Source organism: Diplotaxodon limnothrissa, linkage group LG23 (assembly GCF_057381915.1).
Source record: "Diplotaxodon limnothrissa isolate DT_005_m linkage group LG23, D_limnothrissa_male_GT1.1, whole genome shotgun sequence".
Lineage (NCBI taxonomy): Eukaryota > Metazoa > Chordata > Actinopteri > Cichliformes > Cichlidae > Diplotaxodon > Diplotaxodon limnothrissa.
The window spans coordinates 40,482,874-40,507,667 of record NC_140617.1 but is presented as its reverse complement, the minus strand read 5'-3'; the positions used below and the strand labels follow the sequence as shown (position 1 = coordinate 40,507,667).

General features: G+C 42.8%; 2 protein-coding genes across 2 annotated transcripts; both read left to right on the top strand.

The window, feature by feature from the left end:
• The first annotated feature begins 1,012 nt into the window (after positions 1-1,012).
• Positions 1,013-14,678, top strand: LOC146608670 (ras-related protein Rap-2a-like). Its single transcript, XM_085348950.1, has 2 exons — positions 1,013-1,326; positions 14,441-14,678. The coding sequence occupies exons 1-2, from the start codon at positions 1,013-1,015 to the stop codon at positions 14,676-14,678; spliced, it is 552 nt and encodes a 183-aa protein (XP_085205076.1).
• A 1,759-nt stretch (positions 14,679-16,437) lies between these two features.
• On the top strand, positions 16,438-24,246 carry mrpl39 (mitochondrial ribosomal protein L39). The gene is made up of 10 exons (XM_085348949.1): positions 16,438-16,601; positions 17,276-17,482; positions 17,588-17,727; positions 17,917-18,016; positions 18,254-18,321; positions 19,740-19,852; positions 19,972-20,037; positions 20,494-20,647; positions 21,052-21,099; positions 24,106-24,246. Exons 1-10 carry the CDS (start codon positions 16,565-16,567, stop codon positions 24,178-24,180), a joined length of 1,008 nt encoding a protein of 335 aa, XP_085205075.1. The 5' UTR covers positions 16,438-16,564; the 3' UTR covers positions 24,181-24,246.
• Positions 24,247-24,794: the final 548 nt, after the last annotated feature.

Below are 24,794 nucleotides of genomic sequence, written 5' to 3'. Positions count from 1 at the left end.
TGTTTATACAGTGGTTCTGCTGGAGGTTTATTCCTATTAAGAGGGAGTTTTTCTTTCCCACTGTTGCCAAGTGTCTGCTGACAGGGGGTCATCTGATTGTTGGGTTTTCTCTCTGTTATTCCCTTTACCTTATGATATAAAGCATCATGAGGCGAATGTTGTTGTGATTTGGTGCCATAGAAATAAAAATAAACTGAAATTGCAGAGTGGAAATTTGACATGTTCACCTTTTTAACAAATTATTTAGTTCACCTGAGGCTTCAGTTAACATCCCTCAGAAGAGCTCAGAGTCAAGCATCATATGTTGACACTGTCTTGAGAAATTATGTGCTGCAAACCAAGTCCAAGCCTCTGGCTTTGTCTTGTGCCTCTCATTGGCTGCTGACAGCATTCCTTACAGATTAGCTTATATTTCCGTTTAAAACGAGGTCAAAAACAATTATGTCACAGCAGCCTCTCTTATTTCTTTTCCATCACATCTGTGCTCTGCTCCCTGTTGCCATGTGGCACTAATCTCCCTCCATATCTTCCAGGAAATAGTAGCATCCAGTGGATGAAGCACACCAGAGGCGTGGATTCCCAGCACTGTTGTCTTCTATAAGCCAGAGTGCTCTTCGCCTTTAACTCCACTGTACCCCACTGTGCAGGGGAAATGTAGTGTTAGCCTTTTATTTTGTCGGCACATAAAAAGATGCGCCGTCTAGTTGTTTCTAATAATAGCCGATCTTATTTTAACTGCACCGACGCCTTATTGCATTATGGATGCCTCCGGAATGGTGTCCCTTCAAGATAGCGTGGGAATATTTCAGTAGAAGGCAGTGTGGCTGTGCATCTCAGGGCTAAATGCTCCAGCATCATTCGGCCGCCTATAACTGCAAGAGCATCTCGTTTACCGGAGGCTGTGTCATGCCTGTAGCGTGAGTCTGGGCTGCTGTGCACGGGCATGCGTTTCTTTGATCCGCTGCTGATCACTTTATTCTCTGCATGCCGGATTTAACTCCGCGGGAGCGCTATGCGGGAGTATAAGGTGGTGGTGCTCGGCAGCGGCGGGGTGGGGAAGTCCGCGCTGACGGTCCAGTTTGTCACCGGGACATTTATAGAAAAGTACGACCCGACCATTGAAGATTTCTACAGGAAGGAGATCGAGGTGGATTCCTCTCCGTCGGTGCTGGAGATCCTCGACACGGCCGGCACCGAGCAGTTCGCCTCAATGAGAGACCTTTACATCAGAAACGGCCAGGGCTTCATCCTGGTCTACAGCCTGGTCAACCAGCAAAGTTTTCAGGACATCAAACCCATGAGAGATCAGATCATCAGGGTGAAAAGGTGAGAGGCTTTCCAGTTTGCTGTAATTCATTGTAATTCTAAATAAATGCTCTGATGCCACAGACAAAAGGCAGCAAAAAAACCCGTCTTAGGGGCCTTAAATAGCCATATTGGGGCAATAAGGACCCCGGAAGTTGTCTGTGTCGGTGAAGGAATGTTAAGGATATGATAATAAATATTTACACCTTGATTCAAATAAATAAAACAGTCACATTTAACAGTAAACATGCTTGGAGTACCCCATGGAGCCCCTCCAGGGCCTCTATAAATGTAATGAACCCCCCCACACACACACACACACATCAGTGTTTTGTTGTTGTTGTTTTTTTTTCATTTTAAACTGAGGCTGAGAAACATCACAAAACTGCCATCCTCTCCATGTCTTCTCTCCTCTTCCTCTTCCTCTCTCACCCCCACGCTCTCCTCCAGTCCTTCGTGAGAAGCTGCATCCCGCTCATATGTTCTTCATAAGAGCCCAGCTGCGGCTCACCTGTCACACATCAACCCGCTGAACTCTCCCAGGGTTTGATATTCTCTGCGTCTCTCACACATGACTAACTCTGCACGGCTTTGATCAGCTCAGTCCATTACTCAACACATCCCCTGAGCTCATCTCACAGCCTGGGAGTGAGAGAGAGTGGGAGAAAGGCTGTGGTCTATCCTTTTCGGTAGTGACACATTGGAATTTCTTTTTTTTTTTTGGCTCAGAGTCTTGTGTAAATGTGTGAGCCTGTGACTCCAGGGTGCAACTGGAGTGAAACGTATTTTTCTTTGTTTTATTCCCAACAAAAGCGCATCATTATGACTTCTTCAATAGAAAAACGTTTTATAGCTGTTGTTGTTTTGATGCCAGCAGCTGACAGACGAGCGATTGATGCTACTTTTCATGGATGTTCAGTGAAGATGGGGGAGTGTTAGGTGTGGTTATGTTAGGGCAACAAAAATCCCCACTAACAGTGCCCCACTTTAAATCAGCGAAGAAGACATGCAGACGGAAACCAAAGTGAGATAGGAGCTCTGACTCATGCAGTGGTCTTACATGAGCATCATCATTGGGGGGAAGGGGGGGGGGGGGGTGTGTATGCACTTCATTATCATCATAAAGAGAAAAGAAAAAAATCCTTTCATTACACTTAATATCGCCCCCTTCTCTGCTTGTTGAACATGAGTGTTGTGACTTTTATAATTTCACCAGTAGAGTATTGCTGCGGCGCTTTCCATCTGCCTCCCAGGAGTGAACTCGGTGCTTCTCTTGTGGTGTGGACGTCACAGGCCGAGTGGAAGCTCGAGAGCGTCACAGCTGACGATGCACAGTGATGGCGAATGCGTGGGGGTGGGGCGGGGGGACTCCTTTATATTAATTTAATAGTAATGATGGATAAAAAAGTGCCCCAGCACCCAAAGCGGCTGCCCACACTGCAGCAGCCATCGCCGTCCTCAAGTGTATACCTATAAATATTTCATGCTTGTATTTCACACTGCTCTGGCTTTGAAGTGGGCCTTGTTACTGTATGTGCAAAGCCGCAGATAAGTAAAACACCCTTAAGTAGACTTGAAAACATAATATTGTTGTTGAGTTTTGTGCAGAGACATTATTACACAAAAATTAAGTGTTTGCATGTTCTCCCTGTGCCTCGCTGTACCTGGCTTCCTCTCACACTCTTAATGACATGCATGATTGTAAATAGCTGCTTAAAATTGGTCTTAGGTGTGAATGCTGTGTGAACTTGAATGGTCAGTGAGGCTAGAAACGGTGGTCAGTCACAGTCTGTGACAAAAGTAGAAGTACTAGCAAGATCTACTCGGTTGTTTACTTGATCTCGTTAAGGTGTCCGTCACAATCGGCTCCTGCTCTCCATTAGCTGTCTTTAGAAAAACAGCCTCCCTCCTCCCAAACTTGTTGCTGAGCCAGCAGCAGTAACAATGAGCCTCACACAGAGATATAGTATGTGCCCACTCACCAGAACTTAATGGGATTGTGTTGGGTTGAAAGCCAAGAAGACATCGGGCCTCCATTAGGCAGTCATATAAACCAGAATGCTTATGCAAGGCTTTCCATGTGCCAAGCATGGACAAGAAGTGAGATATGCTGTTTGGTTAAGGAGGCGTGAATCCATAGTCTCATAGTCCACTCGTTGTATGACAGATCAACTACCCAACCTAAAGAAAACCCGAATGTAATGTCATAGTTAACAGTTTACTAAAATTAATGGACAACACAGGGTAACCATTAAAAAATATCTCACTAAACTAAAAAGTGGCTAATAGCTAAAATTGTGAGCTAATATTATGACCTCTGTTGCAGAATTTCTTGCCAAAATTCTGCTTAAGCAGCTAAAACTGTTAGCCTAATATTCTGAAATAGTTAGCTAAAAGTATAATCAAAAAAACTTGTAAATTCTGTTAAGTGAAACGTGATTAGCTAAAAGTGTGGCTAGCTAGAGGTTGAAATACTAACATTTAGAATATAGTACTACGCAAAAGTCTTAAGCCAACCCTCATTTCTCTATATTTTGGTAGAAAATGGGAAATAGGTGCAGCGATTTATTGAAACGTGCTAATATACATGGAAGTATAGTATATTAGGCAAAAACCGAGTCTTTACAGTTCTTCAGGAATAGTTCTCCAGGCTTCTTGAAGGACATTCAAAGCTCTTTCTTTGGAAGTTGGCTGCATTTTGCTCTATTCTTTTCTGTGTCCAGACAATATCTCTAACACCACTGGCTGAGTGCAGAGCAAACCATGACAAAGCCCCCTGTGTTTTACAAATAGCTGTACACGCTCAATTTTGTATCTCTCTCTTGATATTCACTGTATATGTTGACACTGATTTGAATGCAAACTTTTCGAGTTTTCAAACTGCCACTGATTTTCATTCCAGTTCTTGTGTAATTTGGATTAGGTTAATTGGTAACTCTAAATTGTCCATAGGTGTGAATGTGAGTGCGAATGGTTGTCTGTCTCTATGTGTTCGACCTGGGACAGACTGGTGACCCATCCAGGGTGTACCCTGCCTCTCGCCCTAAGACAGCTGGGATAGGCTCCAGCCCCCCACGACCCTGACAAGAATAAGCGGAAAAGGATAAATCAGCATTTTCTCCACGTTTCCCCTCCGTAAGAATGGCTTCTAAACATACATCCTCCCACCGAAACCATTTCTGATCAGGCGTCAGTGGAGATTTTTTTTTAGGCTGCTACTTCTTTTGTTCTCCACTTGTCCAGTTTCTTCACAATTTTTAAGGGCACACTGAACACCATACTGAAATATGCCAACCATTTTCAGTTAATAGCTCTTTGGGAATCACCTTATTGGTATAAAAATGTTATTTTCTGTCTTTCCACCTGTGTTATCTTTAGCATTTTTTGTAGATTCCACTAAAGAAATGAAGAAAAATTATGTGCCTTTTTAATGCATGAATGATTCATAGGTCAATGTGAAGTGGCTTAACAAAAGCAGTCAGGTACACGAATGGACTGAAAACTAGTGAAAAAGCTACCATAGCTCAAAGAAAATATAGAAAGACTGGAGAAATATTGCTTCTTTTAAAATATTATAAGAACGTCTGGCTGCTGGAAACAACCTATGGTAAAATGTCAAAAGTATTCAAATAAGAGGGATGGCTTAACAGTCGAAACTGTTAGCTTAACACATCAAAATAGCTAGCTGAAATCATGAGCTAGAAGTTCAAATTATATCTTAAAGTGTGAATTACACTTTTAAAGCTTTGCTAAAAGTATACAGTCTAAATAGTTTGTTTGCTAAACACAATGCAGAAAGTGGTCACTAAACATGATGAATTGCTAAGTGTAAGGTTAGCTAAAAAAGGGGGAACAGAAATGCTAATAGTTAGGGGTAAACAGCTAATTTAGTTTTTGAACCACACTATAAATGATAAAATCTGTTTAAATGTGTTCAGATGAGCACATTTGAAGTTGACATGTGGTCACCATCTGACACGACTTTGGCGCCACATATACATCAACATTACAGTGTTGACTTAAAGAAGAGGTGAAGAGAAGCAGGAAATACATTAAATACAAAGACACTTGATGTATAGCAGCTTTTCTTCACATATGTGAACAATTTTCTGTGCATATTTAGGTTAACAAACACCACGGCAGATAAGCTTTACCCCCCTGAACGCTCCAGCACGGTCTTAGTCTAACCACATAAACCCCCGTTTAAGTCGCTATCTGTGATAACAACATCTGGGCGTAGCCCTCCTCGCAATCTAATGATCTCCTCGCTTGCATGTTAAGGTTTATAGTTTAATCGGCACAGGAGGAGGAAGCACGTTCAAAGTGTTGGAGCTGCGTTTTCACGCTGCACTGATGCTGTGTCTAATAGCAGGAGGTGAGCAGCACGCACCACTGAGTGGGAATAGGGTGGAGAGACCAAAACTACGTTTCCCAGGGGGCACTTTGGTGTAGGTACAAAGCCACTTTTTTTCCTTAGGCTTTTAGCATCGCCCATAAGTGAGGAGAGAAATGTTTAAGTAGCCAGCTCTCTGAGGATAGCCACCAGTAAAGTGCTTGGTCTTATAGACTTAACATATTTGCTGCACTATGCTTGCTTAAGTGTTTCCATCATGTGCCACCATTTATCTCATTCAGGGGATCTGAAAACACATGGTTCTACCTTGATCCAGTCAAGGTAGAACCATGGAATGGGAATGACCAGCCACTTTAAAGTGAAGCCCAGTTTGCCCAGAGGTGAGTGTAGTACAATAAAAAAAAGCAAACATCATCAGGAAAGTCTAAAGTAAACACCATTTGTGCAGCAAATTACAATTCCTTGCTTGTGAATCATCTCGCATTCATTCCGGTTTATCTTTTAATCCCTCAGGGTTACAAAAGATTCTTTGCCTTGATGTGTATCTGGACCTTCCTATATTTAGATGAATATCACTTGAGCCACAGCTATGAACCCGGTAAACAGTGATGTCATTCTACTTCCTAAGGGAATGTTTACAGAGTGAAAAAAACAAAGTCTGCAAGGCATATGCATTTCAGTGTCACTGAAGGAAAACATCATGTGATGACGCGATCTCTTGGGATAGCACCCAGTGATACGGGGCTTCCCGTGGAGCCAGCTGGTATCCAGGCCGAAGCTCCCTGTCGTGTGTGCCAATCTTTGTTCATTAAGCTTGTGATTGGTCAATATTATTCAGGCTGTAAATATAAACCAGAAACCTGCTACCAAAAACTTCTAGTTCCTCACCTACAGCTCCTGCAAGTCTCTGTTTATAGATACTAACTGCAGCATAGTCCAACTTGCATTGGCACTCAACTGGATAATAGAATTGGATGGATGGATGGATGGATTATATCAGTTTGCATTCTTATGTTGCAGTTATTGAAGTGTTTTAAATCATTCTAATGTTGCACATATTGATGCCAGCTTCCCAAGTGGGAAAAACAGTCAGAGCTTTGTAGCATTGATGGGTTTAATGCAGCCATTCAAGATGTATTAAATTGACTTGTACAAATAGCATGAGCACAGCTAATGTTAAAGGCACCCTGTAGTGTTATTAGACCACTAGGAGTGCTATTGAACAGGGCTGTGAATAAGAGGAGGCCTGTTTTGTTTGCTTTTTGTGCCTTTTGTAATACACATATCAGGTGACAGGTCATGCTAACTCCTATAGCGTGCTATAATTGATTCCTTACTATGCAGAGAAAGCTGGGATTACATTCACAATTACAAAAATACATTCAAGCAAGTGCAAGCAAGTTTGTGGAAGGTGCCATGTTGCCCTGTCATCTTAAATGGACATTGCCATTCTGCCTCATATCCTGAACTGAAGTCAGAGCTTTAACACATGAAAACATGCTTAAATATGCTTATTTAATTATTTATATATTGTTGCAATTACTTTAGCCATGCGACAGCTGACCACGAGCTGGCTAAGCAACAGCAGCTGGTTCTAAGCTAACATCATGCCAGGTAATGTTAGGCTCAAGTCTCTTAAAAATCAGACATTCTCTCTGATAAGCATTATAGTCGTACACACCATATACATTGTATGAAAGTTTATTTGTTATTTATTTATTATCCAACAGTGTTCGATCCAATTCAAAGAAGTTTCACTAAGTAGGTAGGTCACAGGTAACAGTGACAAAACAGCAGCTAACAGGGGCTAACAGCAGCTAAAAGAGCTTTACTGCAGCAATAATGCTTACTGGCAGAAAAGTCCCTCAACAACTCAACCTCGATATAGCTGTCATGGGACAGAAGTGAGCTTTACCAATTCATCAACTCCTTTCTGAATAATTGCACAAAGTTTCACAGCCTCCTCTAGAGTAAATAGACACGGACACCCAGCATATTGCTAAGGTAAATAGCATAAAGACAGCCTCAGGTGTGCACTTGGGAGGGGTAAGAAACCAAAACTGAGCTGAAGTCTTAAAACTACCATGACCTGGATGACCGAGAACCTGCAAAGAGTCTTTATTGCATTATATATAAAACTGCCAATTAAATGAACTTCTTACTAATCACAGGTCCACTCAGAAACATTTCAGCCCACTGCCCCATGTTTGTGGAGGAACATCGAGGTCTTTGGGGACTTATTTTTGGATCAGCCTCATGTGACCAAAAGAGGAAGTGCAGATCAGTCTTTTCCATTTGGCTTCTTTTTAGCTGCTTGACTGAGATACTGCTTTCAGGCTCAACACTCACAATGAAGGAAGAAACTGGAATATTTTTAATAATAGGTTTATTAACAGCCTTTCCTGCAGTAGCTTATCTCTCTCTTTGGGAGTCTTGTTGTCATTTAGGTGCCCAGAACAGCAGGTATAATAGCACAAAGCAGCACTGGCCACGTGAACTCACATCCTTTTTTAATGTCTTTCTATCTGAACAGAGAAGAAGATTGTCAGGGGAGCTTTGTTGCACCATTAAAGGTGGAAATGAAGCTTGGGGTTTCATCTTTAAAATAACACCTTCTCCATCTGCTGTGCAGACCCCTCTCTTTGCCTGTGTATCACAGGAATGTTTGCGGTTTTTCCTCCATGATACCGAGGCATTACAGAATCATTAGATACCAAAGCTTTGTTCTCCAGCAGTAACACACCCTTTGGGAGTTCACATAGTGTGGGCACTATAGGCTGTGTGATTTCTCTATCCAGTTCTACATGTAGATACGTGGCTGGCTGTCACACAGCGCTGCTGCTGCTACAACTGGTAATTAACAGCAGATCCAGAGAGCAAAGAGATGGCTGCAGGGTTGGAGGGCTTCGTGTAGGCGATGTCTGACTGTTCTTTTGTAATTTGTATGAGTGTTTTTTGCTGTGGGCCCTGTAAAAAAACAAAACAAACGAAAACAAAAGGTAAGTGAGGTCACTGAAGCTATTTAGCACAGCAGGTAGCCTTAACAAGTCTGTTGTACCCCGAGGCTAAATGGAAAATGTGGAGGCCATCTTTTTTATGTGAGGAATAAACGCTGATTCTCTGTGTGGGTGGGTGGGTGCGTTTTGTGTTTGCCTCTTTGCCAGCAGCTGAAATAACAGCCTGCAGAGGTGAATGGCATTAAGTCGTTTGTGTCTAACTTTTATTTCAGGCTTATACGTGCATCATAGGGATGCTGCAATATTTTAGACATCAATACAGACTTTAAAAAAAAATAAATCGGTATAGTTTTTTAAGCTATCTTAAGCCACTTTATATTTCTAGCATTGTTTCTCATGCTCTGTTTATAAATCTAAAATCTGCACATTTATACAACTGTATAGTTCAGCCAACCAATCCCAACACGTTCCAACTGTGCAGATAATCCCCATACTAGGTAGTGTCCAAGTGCTGTAAAAGGAACGAGTCAGAAGCGTTTGTTAGTTTCTCCTGATTTATATTTATACAGCCGGGAAAATAACACTTCAGGAAGAACATAACACTGGTAAACATACCGTTAAGGCTCCAATAGTCATGAGGACATTCTGTATCATGATAACTGGAATAACTGTCACAGATCCATGCATCCGTGTTCTTCTGCTTATCCAATACAGGGTCGTGGTGGTGGTGGGGGGCTGGACCCTATCAATGCCATCGGGGTACTACCTGGACAGGTCTGTCTCTGGGCTATCACATGGAGGCAGATGACCATTCACACTCACTTTCACACATACATGCAATTTAGAATCACCAGTTAACCACACTGTGCATGTCTTTGGACTGTTGGAGGAAGCCACAGTACATGGAGAGGACCCTCGCAGAACATGCAAAAAGTCCCGGACTGGATTCAAACACTTCATGCTCCAAGACGACAGTGCTTAGAGCATGAAGGGTGCCATTCCTCAAAGAGGGTCATAAAAACTGATAGTACGCAGATCATCAGAGATATAGACGGACTTTCACTTTTTAGCTCAAAGTGCTGCTGTGTGTAAACACAAGGCATTATACAAAACAATCCTCACTGATGCTCTCGACATATTAAACCTTAAACTAGTGCAAAGTTATGCATCCAAGTAAACATAATAAGATACATTTCAATTAAAATAACTAAAAATATGTACAGAATAAAAAAATAAATAAGAATTTCCTCTTTTGAAATAAAAAAGAACAGTTGCCTTTAACTGGGAAACTGGTCTTTTATACTTATATGGGGGTTTTGGGTCATTACAGTGAACTGAAAAAGGCTAAAGGACGGGTTTTTATAGCTGCTTTCAAAAGATTTCAAAATAAAATTTCAAAATAAAAGCACAAAATATGTATTTTAAAAACAGTATTTAACCTTTTTCCTCCCGTAAAAACGACATTTGACGACCTCAGCCGTACCCGTAATGTCGTTTTTTGTGACCTCACTATATATCAGTATATAACCTCAGTAAGCCGATCACTGGGGATGGGTATTGTTTAGGTTTTATCCGATACCGGTGCCAAACCGGTACTTTTGAAACGGTGCCGGTGCTTAAACGGTGCTCAAACCGGTGCGTAAAGAATGGAGAACACAAAATTGGTCCAAAAACCTCTCATGTTCAGCTGTTTTTTTGTAAAAAAATAACAATGTTAGCAGCTATGTGGCATATATGGTATCACTCTTGGCTGGAAGCAGTGCTTAAACAATGGAAAAAACACAAACTTTGTCCAAAAACCTCTCATGTTTAACTGTTTTCCACTTTTTCTTTGGTCATTTTAGCCTTTTTGTCCAGGGTGAAGGGAGTATCTGCCATCAAACAAGAAGACAGCCGCATGTAACTATGATGGTGTTTGCTAGTTCACCTTACATGCATTAATGTAATAACGTGGTTAGCCTATTCAACATAAATTACACACAAACAACATTAAGCTACTCACGCAGAGAAGAACGGCTGCTGCTGCTGCATCATCATCCTCATCATTTCTGCTACACTGGCAGGGCTAGGGGCCAGGACTCTACTCTTCGGGTTTTTGGAGGATGTTGCTAACTCCGGGTCCGATAACAGGCACCACACCCTCAGTAGATGTGCTCGGTGTGAGGTCTCGCAGCAAGCTATCAAATACGGCGCATTTCTCGGCTTTTAAAAAAAACGCTATGCATCGCCAGGTGTTTCATCGGATTTGAGGTGTTACCTCCTTTGACAGTATCACAGTATCAGCTTAAAGCACTTGTTGCAGGCTGCTGAGTTTGCATATTTTGCTGTGAAGTGCAGCCAGACTTTTGACCGCTTCGCCTTGGGCATTTTTAATCTGTAGCTCTGCTCTAAAAGAACGTACGTACCAGGACCCGCCTACTATCCTCGAAACGTAAAATGATTGGCTAGAATCTAAAGTGTATCACAGCTCAGGAAAAAAAAGCACCGAAATAAAGCACCGAAATGTGCGCTGCTTTTCGGTCTGGTTACTACCGTTTATGTCAGAACCGGTACCCATCCCTACCGATCACCCTCACTAACGTCTGACACGCACCCAATCATTTTGTTCTGCAAGCAGCCAGAATGACAACGTTCAGAAAAGAGAAATTAGGTTTATACCCTAGCAGTCGTCAAAGAGAGTTGTTCTACCTGTTATTAATCATCCAAATCCTAATCTAAAGGATTTAGTAGAACTTGTAGATTAAATTAAGTCAGGTCTTCCCCAAAGGTAGAAGGACCCATGACCGAGTTACACTGCATCACGTGGAAACAGAGATATTCATTGTTTTATGTCTTATCAATCAAATAAAAAAGCAAATGAACACTTCAATAAAGCGAGCACAGTTAGCACATAGCTATAGTGAAGAGTCATGCTTGAGATAAAGACATTAAGCTTCTCACTCCAACACCTCCTGAGATATTAGTCAATAAGGAGTGATAGCGGCCTATAGATCCCTGTGGGACAACTTTTCTCCACGGTGCGCTGAGCTGCTCCCCCCTCATCTGATGAGGAGGGGCTTGTAGTTCGATGCTGCAATAAACAGTCGCCGTGCAAACTCCCCGCCCCACCCCGGAGAATCTGGCTCTCCCTGTGTCTTTGTAGATATATATAGAGTTTCTCCTGCAAGGCTGTCAGATTGTGTTTGTCTCCACGGTACTCTCCTTGTTCACACTTCACACCCTTTAGATTCCAGCTTTCCAAACACACGGGCCATGCGAGATGGTTGTCCTGCTGAGGTCAGCTGTTGTTTTGCATGTGTGTGCGTGCGTGCGTTTGTGTTGTACAGTGTGGCTGTTGTTAGGGAAAATGTCAGGCTGCAGGGAAGGAAGTCTTCGGCTGTGTGGAATGAGTTTCGTCTGTCTGACAGTTTGAAGCGTCTTCATAGGCAATTAAGACAAAAGAAATGCTCTTTGGAGAAGCTTCTGAGATCCAAAACGAGGTGCAGATACAGGTCGAGCTCAGAACCCTTTGCTGAATGACACTCGAGCAGGTCCATAAGTGTCCTCCGCCCTGCTGCCTGCATTCATTTCCTGCAGCTCTCTGGCCCCTGTAAGCTCGCTGAAACGTTTGCCAGCTCTTTTCCACGCTGCTCAGCTCTTCTCCCAGCTGAGCAGCGTGGCAGCGGGCCACCAATTTGTAGATAAGAGCCTATTTCTCAATAGTGCCAGCAGATCAATAAGGCAGGCTGGGAAAGCACTTAGGAATGACTGATGGCCAAGGCTATTAGGTAGTCTATGCTATTACCTGTTGTGAGAATATACACCCACTTTAATTGATATTGTGTAGTTATTTAATCGCGGGAAACATGAAGGGCATCTAACTGAAATGCAATATCTTTTGCTTGAATAAAGTGGGGTCCCGCTTCATGTAAGTATAATATAAGTGTCTGTTTGTGAAGTAGCAACTAGTGTGCTAACAGTTTGCCACCTTTGGAAAACTGCGATAAGTCACTGTATTTAAAAGATGGTCACATTGACATTGACATCAACTCTAGCAAGCTGCGTCCATACACTGTGGAAAATGGAGTAGAGACATGTTGTGCAATAACGGGATGATTGCATTCAGAAAAACAGCACAGAGGTCTGGTTCAGTGAAGCGGCAGTGCACCTAGGAATCGTCAAGTGGCCATTTGAGGAACTGCAACCAATAATTATTACGAGCCAATTAGCAAATGCTCTGTAGACCCTGCTATTACTGAGTTGGACTCCCTTTTTCCCAAAGATTCTCTGTGGTACAGAATAAACGAGGTACTAAAGGGCCCAAAGTGTGCCAAGACCACCAGAAGACCACCCAGTGTGGCCTTCTGCTGCTGTAACCCATGCTCTTCTGCATAGCTTGGTTGCAGTGACTGGTTATTTGAGTCACTGTTGCTGTCACTGTCCTATCAATTCAAAGCAATCTGGCCATTTTCTTCCGACCTCTGACATCAACAAAACATTTTCGCCCAGAAAACTGCTGATATTTTCTCTTTTTTCAGACCATCCTGTAGTAAAATCCCAGCAGATCAGCAGTTTCTGGAATACTCAGACCAGATGGTCTGTCACCACCAGTCTCATTTAAATCACCTTTTTTTGCCATCCTGATGCTCGGGTAGTCTTGACGAAGTCTGCGTGCCTAAATGCGTCAAGTTTCTGCCATGCAATTGTCTGTGTAGACATTTGCATTAAAAAGCAGCTAATAGGTAAAATGGCCAGTGAGTGTAGTTGCTTTTTAGAGATCCAGCAACAGTTACACAGCAAAATGAGCGTTTGTTGGCAGTTCTGCTTCATGCTGATGAATATTAGTCCAGTTCATTCTCCTTTGAGCTCTCCTTCGGCCTCTTCACAGGCCATTTCACAAAATATGAAATATTGATCATAGACCCACTGTCTGTCTGTCCCCACTGAATGAAGGCAGTGCTGTTTTGAAGAAGTGTGTGTGTGTGATTTGAGCAAAGTGCACTTTTAAGGAGTTACTTACCAAATTACAGATGTCAGCCTCTTCTCAAAGCCAGAAGTAATGTACGCGGCTCTTTATAAATTCATGCTAAGCCTTGGAGTTTTTACAGCAGTAACAAGCATCAAATATAGCCAAAGATGAATATGAAGTAGAAAATAGTTGTTTCCAGTGCCCCAGTGTTCATGTCTCTCCCATGTGAGAGCAGCACATTAGCTTTATTCAATTATTCAATAACTTATTCCATTACTCTCCCCAGCCTGGTTTCCTCGTATCGATGGCTCAGAGGGGAAGAGGACTGGGCTTGTCAGCCCCACGCGTTGGGGGAGAAAGCTTTTGATCCTTAAGACGTGCTCAGTGCACGATGGAAATGGTGCAAGTGCAAAGTGCAGAGCTAACGATTTTTAAACAAGAATTGGAATCCATTAAAATATGCAGCTTGCGCACCATGCAAACACATATGTAATGTATTCAGCAATAAATGGACCATCAGTTGGGTTTTTTCATGATGGCGGTTTTCTGATAGAACCTCCTGTTGGTACCGGATGCCCGCTGAGCGGCAGGAGTCTCCTGGGAAGCTCAAGCTGAGTGTAGCTGGGTTTATTCCTCTCCTCTCTATTGTGCATTGTTTCAAACCCCTTATTGTTTCCGCATTGAGCAAATACAGTATGTAGGCCAACAATGCACACACACTCACACACACAAAAGCAGCCACATTTATGGCTCTTTCCCTCTCTTTCTTCGTCCCGTAGGAATTAAGAAGTTCCTGTAGTCGGTACCAAAAGACACCCAGCGGGGTGGCGAAGGCAGCGCAATTCCACTGATGTCACTTTCTCTCTTAATTTGCAGGTACCAGCAGGTACCGGTGGTTCTGGTGGGCAACAAGGTGGACCTGGAGGATGAGAGGGAGGTGTCCCCCAGCGAGGGCCAGGCGCTGGCTGAGGATTGGGGCTGCCCCTTCATGGAGACGTCGGCCAAGAGCAAGACCATGGTGGATGAGCTTTTCGCGGAGATCGTCAGGCAGATGGACTTCTGCCCTCTGCCGGACCGGAGAGAGGCCTGCTGCCCCGCCTGTAGCATACAGTAGCTGAATGTCGGAGGGGAGGTGGAGCAGGAGTGATTGGTGGATGGATTGGAGAGGAGTAGAAATTAGAGTCCAAATGTATTCATGTTAGACAAACTTGAAGATTGGAGAGGGGGCAGGGTTAAAGGAAGCAAACCCCCACTTTTGGTGTCACTATTCTTAGCTGCTTCCTAGAGGATTCTGGGAAATGTAGGAAGTTGCAGAGAAAGCAGGTTAAGGGGAATTCAGTTTTGACATTCACTACTTCTCCAACACAGAGGGGATTTTTTTCCCCTCTTAAAATAAAACAAAAAACAAAAACACACGACCTTCCTGCTACTATCACGGTTTTTGCTGATTATTCCAGAGTGAATTCCCGGGGTTTTCCCAAAGGCAGCGCGGTGCCAAAAACCATCTTAAAAGCCATCAACAAAGAGGACCACAGTGCTAAATGCTTTTGGGAAAGCAGCCATAGGTCCATGGGAGGACGGCTCGGCGTGCTCAGCAGTTCTATCTGTCCTGTTTTTCTTCTGCTTGTTGTTCTATTTTGCACTTTTTTGGTTTTTTTGCCAGTGCAACGGCCATTCACCGAGTACCCGGAGAGATAAGTTAACACCACTGTGAAGGAGTCGTTACTGGAAGGTGCATTTGGAAGCAGGGCCCACCTTAACAATAAATGAATGACAGGATGAACGAATGTGTTTGAAACAAACAAACAAACAAACAAACAAACAAAAAAGGCCGCACCTTTAGGGGGGGATTCATGTCCCATTCATGTCACAGATAATAACTGTGGATGACGTGAGCACGAAGTTGTACTGTCACACTCTCAAGTGAGTACAATCAATCGCACCCAAAGAGACGGTAATCAATCAGTCAGTCAGTCAGTCGATAAAATGTACCAACACTCTGCAGACACCTTACAGATGATACAAATGCCTTGTTACAATGTACGAAGTGAACATCAGTGTCAGTGTGTAGCTCATCTATCTTTAGTCACATCGGATATGTTAGTGGTTCAATGTCAGAAACACTTATTTTCAACAAAATAATAAATCTTTATGCACAACTGTGTCGTGTGTGTTTTTTGTTGGATCGTGGTTTTTTGTGTGTCATCAAAAAATGCCTTTGTTTTTTTTTTTCCCCTCCCCAGTCTTTGAAGTTACCGCTCTCCTTTCATGTTAACCTCCAGAGGTCATAAGATTTGCACTCATTGAGAAAACATAGCCGCCTTTCAGCTTTGCTCTTTAGCAGTAATCTGGCACTGCCTTGGCCTGCGTCGAGATGATTTATGATGTTTTGGTCCTGCGTCTGCGTTCCCCTGGCTGGTCGTCCTTGTGCTACTGCCCCTGCCGGTTGCCATTAGTGCCAACGCTTACTGCAGATTCTGGTCCTGAAAAATCCAGCGGGCATTTGTCAAATTTGGAGTGCCATTAGAGTCCATTAAGAGGATGAAACTAAGGGGGCATGTGAGACTCCAGATTCAGGATCATAACTTTGGATTCCCTCCAATCAGAATAAGAGGAAAAGTCTTTCAGCACTTAGAAAGGTATGGAAGCTGAAGTGATGCTGAAATACATCTTAGACACCATATGTTAGGAACAGTGCCTGTAAAAATATCACAGTAAACGATATATTTTCTTGACTGGCTTAATACAAAATTACACTAGCTTCTTTGAAACTACTGCCAGCAGCGACACCTGCTGTCGTAAGCTAAAACCGCGTGTCGTTTTACACGTGGAACTTTAGCTTCCGAAAACATCAGTTCCTCTACGGACCTAAATATGCGCTGCACACGAGTCAGGCATGGCGTCCTTCAACCATAGACGTTTGTAAAAGACATTTATCTGTTTGCGGTAAAAAAAAAAAAAAAAAAAAAAATTTGCGTGGCTGTAGGAACAGTCGTGAAAATGGCGAGCAGGACCGTATGTCGAGTTTTCCAGCGACGTGAGTACCAGTTGTTATCCGTGTAGCACTAGCATATGTAGCTGGTCAGGCTTGTGACAGCTGTAAGCTGCAGTAATGCTCCTTTAAAGCTGGATTTAATTGTCATAGAAATAAGTAATACAATAAAATATGATATTTTTTACGGTTTTATATTGTAAAGAGAAAGTACTGGAAACAGGAGGGTCACCGCAAGAAATGTTAGAGCAGCTTTGGGATGTGTTGGAACAGGTTAAGTACATAGTAGTTTTTCCGGTGAAAGGAGGTCCAGCTCAGTGACAGCAGGTGTACCTAATAAAGCGCCTTGTATGTGCGCGGGTGTATAACGGTACAAATTTCTAAAACTCTGTTTTGGAGTCACGGTTGGGTACAGCAGACGAATAATAATGATGATGATGAAAAAAGTCTACTTCTTAGCTTTTGTTTCCTTAAATAATTGTACAATAAATATTTGTATAAAGGTCTAAAGCAGGAGTCGGCAATCTTCGACATCGAAAGAGCCTCTGAAATAAAATATAAATTACAACATATAGATAACATAGATAATTCACTTCAATTAACCATTAACGGCAGACCTGCTACCTGTACGTCGTGTGTTCAACTTCCTCACATTACAGGATCGTTTACACTCTGGTTTCCTTTAAGTTCTTCTTTCCATCCATCCTGCCCATCCACAGGCTTTGCATCCGCTGTGGCAGCTCAGCGTCCATCTCTGGCTGAGGTACGCAGTCAGCGTAACGCCGTCTTCTCCAGAGAGCAGGCCAGGCAGAGAGCTCTGTACCCCCGCATCGAGAAGATTGAGGTGTCCATGCAGGGCCCCGGGCTGGACGGTGCGCTGCTCGTCATGAACAAAGGAATGTCCACCCCGCTGAGCTGCGCCAGACGTGAGTGAAAAGAACAAACCGATTATAAATTCTCCACCGTAAGCTTCAGTTGCACGTGTTAATAACGTGTTGTTACACTCCAAACAAACGCTCTGTCACTCTCAGATCTGACGGAGCATCATGTGACAAACTCAGCTCTGGCTCTTGTGGACGGAGAACCATGGCCTCTCCACCAGCCCCTCACCCACTCCTGCTCACTCACTCTGCTCACGTTTAAAGACAACGACCCCACACTGGTCAACGAGGTACTTTAACAGACAAACGTTCTCTCATAAATTCAGCTTGCTGCTGAAGGATCACACCTTTTATTTGAGAAAAGAAAATATTGTTGACAACAGAACATCAGAGCTGCAAGTCCAGTAAAGACGTGGAAGCCAGTTTGTAGAATAAGTGAATACTTGAGTGTTAGTCCTGTCCTCTTGTCTTGTGCTCAGGCGTACTGGCGTTCCTGCGCTGCCCTGCTGGGTCAGGTGCTGGAGACCGCCTTCAAGGATGATTATACTGTGGAGCTGCTCAGCACACGGGAAGTGCCAGGTAGAAAACCACTGTTTACCCTGACCCCGAGTATGTGTCTTCAGAAGTTTGACCTCGAGTGTTTTGATGTTTGACCTGGTCTTTGTTGACTGATGTTAAATAATTAAAAAAACAAGGTAGTGTTTAGTTAATGACGTATGTGACAAAATTGATATTTGATATTTAAGCATTTTTTTAAGTGAAAATGTTGCTTTGACATTTCTGCTTCTGCTGTGCTGACTTTGTATTTCCCTGCAGTCCTCTCTGGGGCCTTCTGCTGTGACGTGGTGCTCGACCCCCAGCTCGACTCATGGACTCCCTCTGAGGTGCGTGTATGGTCCAACGCTCTATTACGCCACTGCACTCGCTGCCGACATCATTTCTGTTTACCTAGATGGTGAATATTCATCTGTTTTACTGCAGTGGCAGCTACTCATGGCCTCTTGAATACAACTCAGGGCTCGCAAAATTTCAAAATCCCTGGCAGGCTCTCTTCAGTTTTTGGTAGCCCAAAATAAATTTAAGTAGCCCGGAAAAAAAAAAGAGAACAATTTTCTGATTGATGTTTTGTTTCCTTTACAATATTATAGTTTAATGCATAATATTGTAAAGGAAACAACTTCAGATCCTGAATCTCAAATTTCCACTGAAGTCCCGGGTAAGAGGTAAGTGGAACCAAGATCTACAACATTTGCTTTTTGAAGTTTGCAAAGACGGCTAAATTTTGCTAATGGTAGTTAACTCTGTGCAACATAGTTTGCTGTTCTAAACAGCTTTTTCAGGACTTCTTGTTGTGCTTTGTTTATTTTTAGTATGTTTTTGCAATTGGTGTTTGTTCCGGGAAAGATATTGCAGACTGGGCAATAATGCATTTCTTGCATTTCTCATGGGTTCTGATGGGTCTTTCTTAAAATTACTGGTCCCAGTAACAAAGGCGCTTGTTGACGCAGATATCGAGGGAAACTCACGACACACCCGGCAGAACATTATGTTATTTAGCTCGTCATATTCCAGCCACAGAAATTCTTTTGTCCATGAAACCAAAAAAAGCTGCGCTTTCTTTTTGCCTCATAGTCTGATTTGTTTTGTGGTAAGCTTTTCTTTGGCTGCCCCTTCTTCATCCTGACCTGTCTTATTTGGCTCTGCAGAACTAAAATACCTGCATAAATCCATGTTTTTATACACACACACACACATCACAGTCAGTGATTCTCTGTGCAGTCAGCCTGTATCACATGTTCAAGTTTGCGAGAGATTTCACTTGTCATGTTTGAATAGTGAGCTAATGAGTGATAAGACGATGTCAGAGGAATTGGTGCGCAATTAATTTGTGACTCACCAATACTGCCGCTCTCTATACGCACAGTGAAAGTGAAAGCAAAAAACAAGCGCAAATTCAAACATGTGACATTGAGACATTGACAGTGGCTCTTCAATGCTAATTACATACTTACCCAGCTACATTTGCGAAAGAATGCAAAAGCATTGACATATATTTTTCCTTTCTATGATAGCCCGACGGGCAGGGCTGAGTTAGATTTTGGTAGCCCGACGGGCAGGGCTGAGTTAGATTTTGGTAGCCCGACTGGAAAAAGCCCTGTGACTCTAGAAAAACCTACAACTGTTCAGGCAGGTTGTAGTTTTTACTGTAAGAAGTAGTGACATCCGGCTAATGTTAAGTTTCTCTTTAATGAGATTTTCCATTCAAAAATCAGCTGATGTTTTACTGTCTGTTTCTTTTCAGGAGTCATTACGCTCTTTGACCAGAGGAGCCCAGCAGCTCATCCACCAAGACCTGGCCTGGGAGCCTCTGGAAGTGGCGCCCTCTGTGGCACTGGAGGCTTTCTCACACAGCAGGTAGACTGGCATCTGAGTACTGCTCAGCTGTGTAGACAGCTGACACTTCCACGTACCTCCTTTCACGACTCATTTAGGTTTAAATGCTTTATTTGTTGTATTTTCTCCTACTCTGGCAGGTGTAAGCAGGAAGAAGTGGAACAGAAAGCATCTCAAAATCCCAAAGGCACAGTGATGCTCTACAGGTGACACTGCATTTAAAGTACAAAAAGAGAGACCTGGCCAAGAGAGCAGCACACAACGCAACCAATGCATGCTCAAATAAACGAACAGATACAACTGACGCACAGTTCAAGAAAGAAAACACAACATCCAGATATCGGCATATCTCATATGCAGTAACATATCAAGAGCGGGACCACCTTTAAGAGCAGTCACTTAAACTAAGAGAACTATTTGGCACTGAAGTTGGTATTAAACTCGAGACAGGTATCCTAACTTTAGTTAGAGTTTATGAATTTGCGTCTCCTTTGACTTTGCAGGCTGTGCTTCTGCATTTAGCAAATATGTGTAACAGTATTTGGACACTGAGCAAACACCAGTAGACTGAAACTTTCCTTATTGCACTGCATGACGGGCAGAGTAGAATCTTTCATTATTCCTGCACTTACCTGAACTCAACCATGTACCCGTTTTGGTAGATGTGGCGACCATGTACTCCTGAGTGGGGGCCCCCTGGTGGCCAGAACAGGCCTGTGCTCCCAGTATGAGGTGACGGCCCTCCACAGCCTGGGACAGGGATCCTGGGGCCTCCATCGTCGAGCACAGGGCCTCTCCCTGCCTCTGCAGCTTCAGGTGAGAAAGTGTGTTTAGTATAAGCTGTATATATAGGAACCAGTTATCCATTTTTTTAATTGCATAATTTCTTCCAGTATCTTCGCACATACTAAGGACACTGGCAGGTTGAGAGACATATGATTGTAAACTTCATACATGTTTTAGTGCTTTGATTGTTAGGACTGTAAAAGTGATGTAAAGCAGTCCAGCCCACATTAAATAAAGGCTTTATTGTCCATGTTTTTCTGTTTTAATATCCTTAAAAGCGTTGCAGCAGTGGAACAAAAGCTAATCAAATGGCACTTGATTGTCCATCTGTTACAACAGTTTTTCATGCACAATTGCCAAGAATTGTGTGATGTATAAAAAGCACTTTATTGTGTCTACATGTGCCTCCAAGTCACGTTTTCCTCTCTCTGCAGGCTCACCACACAGTCTGGAGGAAACTGAGGCAACGGGCAGAGAAACTGGTAAGAACAGCAAATGTGCTTCAATCTAATAAAAATATGTTTGAGAAAAGAACAGCAAATGTCTCTGTTTTTTAGCTCTGAAGAACTGAAACCAGCCCAGAGAGAACTCTTAATGTCTGGACGGTGTTGAGTATTTGTCCAGTAGCCAGAGGTTAGGATTTAGCACTCTGTTTTTATTACCGTGCATTATTATGTTGGCAAAAACCGAGACAGGAAGTATCGCGGGCTGTAATCTCAAGGAAAAGGCAGGTCTCATCCTCCTCATGAAGGACAAAGGCTGCTTTCTGAAGTCGACATCAAAAACACAAACGCCGAGTGAAGATCCGAGGGAAAAATATTTTTAAATCTCTGCATGTTCAAGGCTCTACTTCTAGACGCCTGGATTGATGCGAAAGGTGAATCCGCTCCGTCTGCATAACCGAGCTTGACTCGAGCGCTGAAAGATAGACGCATCAATTCTGCAAATTCAAACTAGGTTATGAGTTAATTTTGGATGGAGCCATCTAGGCGAAATAGATTTCGCTGCAGCCTTTCTGGCATCCTCGGTGCATCACTGATTGCGTAATAAAAAAAAAAAAAAAGATGTACTCATTAATAGACGCACTTAATTTGGCAACTGATGATATACTGTGCTCCATGGCCTACATTTTATACACAGAGATGGGATACTCGGGGAATTGAAAATGGCACTTTTAAGAACAAAAGTCTGAAGACCTGAGTTGGATTGATATTAAAATTGTGAAATATTTGGATCATATATTTATGGAGTTTTTAAGAGCGCAGGATTAGCATGCTGACCTCCTCCAGGAGAGGCTGCACATCAGTTTTATAGTCTTGGAGGTCACTGTTATATATTATCAGCCAACCTTCTAATGCATGCCGTGTTTGTCGTGCACACGAGGTGTACGAAGGGCAGCCGCTCTGTCCCGTTTGTCCCGTGTTATCAGAACGTCGCTACCGCTAATCAGTGGAAGAGCTATAAAGTGAAAGAGGCCTAGAAGATCTCTGAAGGACAGCTATGTTGCACCATAAGAAAGCATATGCAGGCAGACATGCCAAATGCACCTCTTCTCCTTCTCTTCTGCAGCCTGCAGAGGCAAACAGACGTCATTTTAAGACCACATGAGTGTTTTTCATTCCTTTTAAGCAGCCCGAGGCTGGCTGTTCTTGTCATGCTCAGCTCTTTGAAATAAAGCTGTCTTTCCTTAATGTGGAGGGAAAAACTGCTGAGAAAAAACCTTCACTATTAAACAGTTAAACAATGGCTGGATTCACTGCAATGCTTCAAATCCAGGTTTGTGTGTTTTTATTTCAGCCTGTGCCTTTAAGTGTGATTATTAATGATCAATTATTATGAATCTGGCAGGTTAAAGGAATAGATAGCAGTAACTCTGTTAGCATCGTCACCATTCTGGTGCCTGACATCATATTGTGAAGTGTAGATCGGTCTTTACGGTGAAAGTCACCATGTTCGTGACTCGTGTTCACTGTTCAGCTGTTTTAAGTCAAAGCAGCATTTCATCAGATGATGTCAGACTACCAAAACAATTTTCTAAATTACAACATTTACCGTGACGATCGATCGCAGTTTAAATTGCAGCGTTTGAGGATTACAGATGTTGTGTTTGCTCAACATGGCAGTATGTCTTTAAAAATGACCCGCAGCGTCCTTTGGCTTTAGGTGATTCTTCTGCACCGTTTTGCAAATCATAATGCTGGTATGAAGTGGGGGGCTTGGAATTGCAACAGCTCTCTCTCTCTGATAGACATGCAGCTGGTAAAAGAAATATTGAACACGTCACCAATTTTCTAAGTAAATATATTTCTAGGGTGCTGTTGAGATGAAATCCTCACCAGATGTCAGCAACAACCCGCCCAATCCACACATGCAAAGAAATCAAAGATAGATGGTGATGACAGCTTTTGGCCCGTTCTTCCACACAAACAGGCTTACATGGGTTCCTTCTTTAGCTTAAGTTCTTTCTGTAGATCATCAGCTGGATTCGGGTCCGATGATTGGCTTTATTTTCTTTCTCTGAGAGTTTCCTTGGCTGTGTTTGGGAGCATGTTCTCCCTGAAATGTCCACCCTCGTTTCATCTTCGTCATCCTGGTAGATGGAAGCAGATTTTAATTTGTCCGTTCATTCTTGCTCTAATTATATGAAGGAAGTGCCATATGCTGAAAAACAGCCCTGCACCATGATGTCCCCACCTTCAAACTTCACTGTTGGCGTGGTGCTTTTGGACCTCTATGGTTTGATTTCTTTGTGTGTGTGGATTGGATAAGTTGCTGCCAACAGCCAGTGAGAATTTCATGTTAATAGCAGCTTTAGAAATATATTTACTTAGAAAATAGATGACATGTTCAATACTAAAACCCGCCGTACATCTAGACAACAGAGAGAGAAACTTCAGTTATCTAAATGGACTTGTTAAGGTTCATTCGCTGGGATTACACGAAGGTTTTTCTTTTAAAATGCACACTTTTTGGTTATTTATGTGTTGCATCCCTGCTTCTAGCTCTTTGTCTTCTGCCTCAGAAGGCTCATGAAGCCTCTGAATCTTGCACTGATGTCAAATTGTCTGGCCTTTTTGACAGGCGTAATTTGTTACATCATTAAGTTGAAAGATTAGTGTTATTTGGTTCACCCCCAGTATGTGCCAGCCTATGGACTCTCCAGGAACAGGTTTATAAAAACAGCGAGACGTGGGCGGATGCGTTTTGTGAGCCGGCTGCAGGCAGTAGGGAGGCATGTCCCCTGTCTGCCTCCAGCTGGCCAAAACACCACCGCCCACACTGCAAAAAGATTCTTCCAAATTCCCCCCCACGGTGGGCATCATGCCCCCACAACCCACTACCACCACTACGGAAGCTTTCTTTTTAAAAATATATGCAAAAAGATATTTTAGCTTATTTCTGATGAAAGTAGGATGGAGAGGGGATGTAACGGTCTGGGAATGTTAGTTTCTCTTCTCTCTGTTTTCACGTTTTTGTTTTCTACACAGGTGGATGTGCCGGGTCCTGAAGTAGCAGCTCCACCATCTCCTCCCAACTCACCTCAACTTCCAGCCAGCCACTAACCACCTCTGTAACCTTCCACGTAAACAATTTAACTGATTAGATCATTTGTTCAATAAATGTATAAAAACATGTGAGAAATCTCTTGCATTTATTTATTTTCTTATTTAATATTGCTGCAAATTGAAACGAACGGCAGTATTGTTGCGCAAAACGCAGTAGCCTTTGTATTCGGTGTGATTAACAGTCGTGATTGTGGGTGTGTGCGTTTGTTCTTGTATCAGCAGTTTTCCTTAAAAACAAAAGCTGTGTGCGTGCATGCGTACATGTGTAAATTGGCCAGAGGTCAGGCAACAGTGCATCTGTTGCGTCTATCATTTGGCAAACAGGTGGCTCTCAATCCTCTGAGTGCATTTGGCATGTGTGAGCAAGCCTGAGGATTTGAGTCATGAGGCAGCATCGTTTCCCTTTTTTTTTTTTTCTCCTTCTTGATTCCTGGCAAATTGACACATTCGACAACAACACATTTTTTGAGAAGTTGCAATTTTAGCCTGAAATCTACAGTGTTCGATACTTTAAAGTAAAAACATTCCTTTATGCTTTAAAATTAAAAGAATCTGCAATGAAACATTCTGTCCGTTAAGTTCGATACACATAGCTGTAAATAAATTATCAA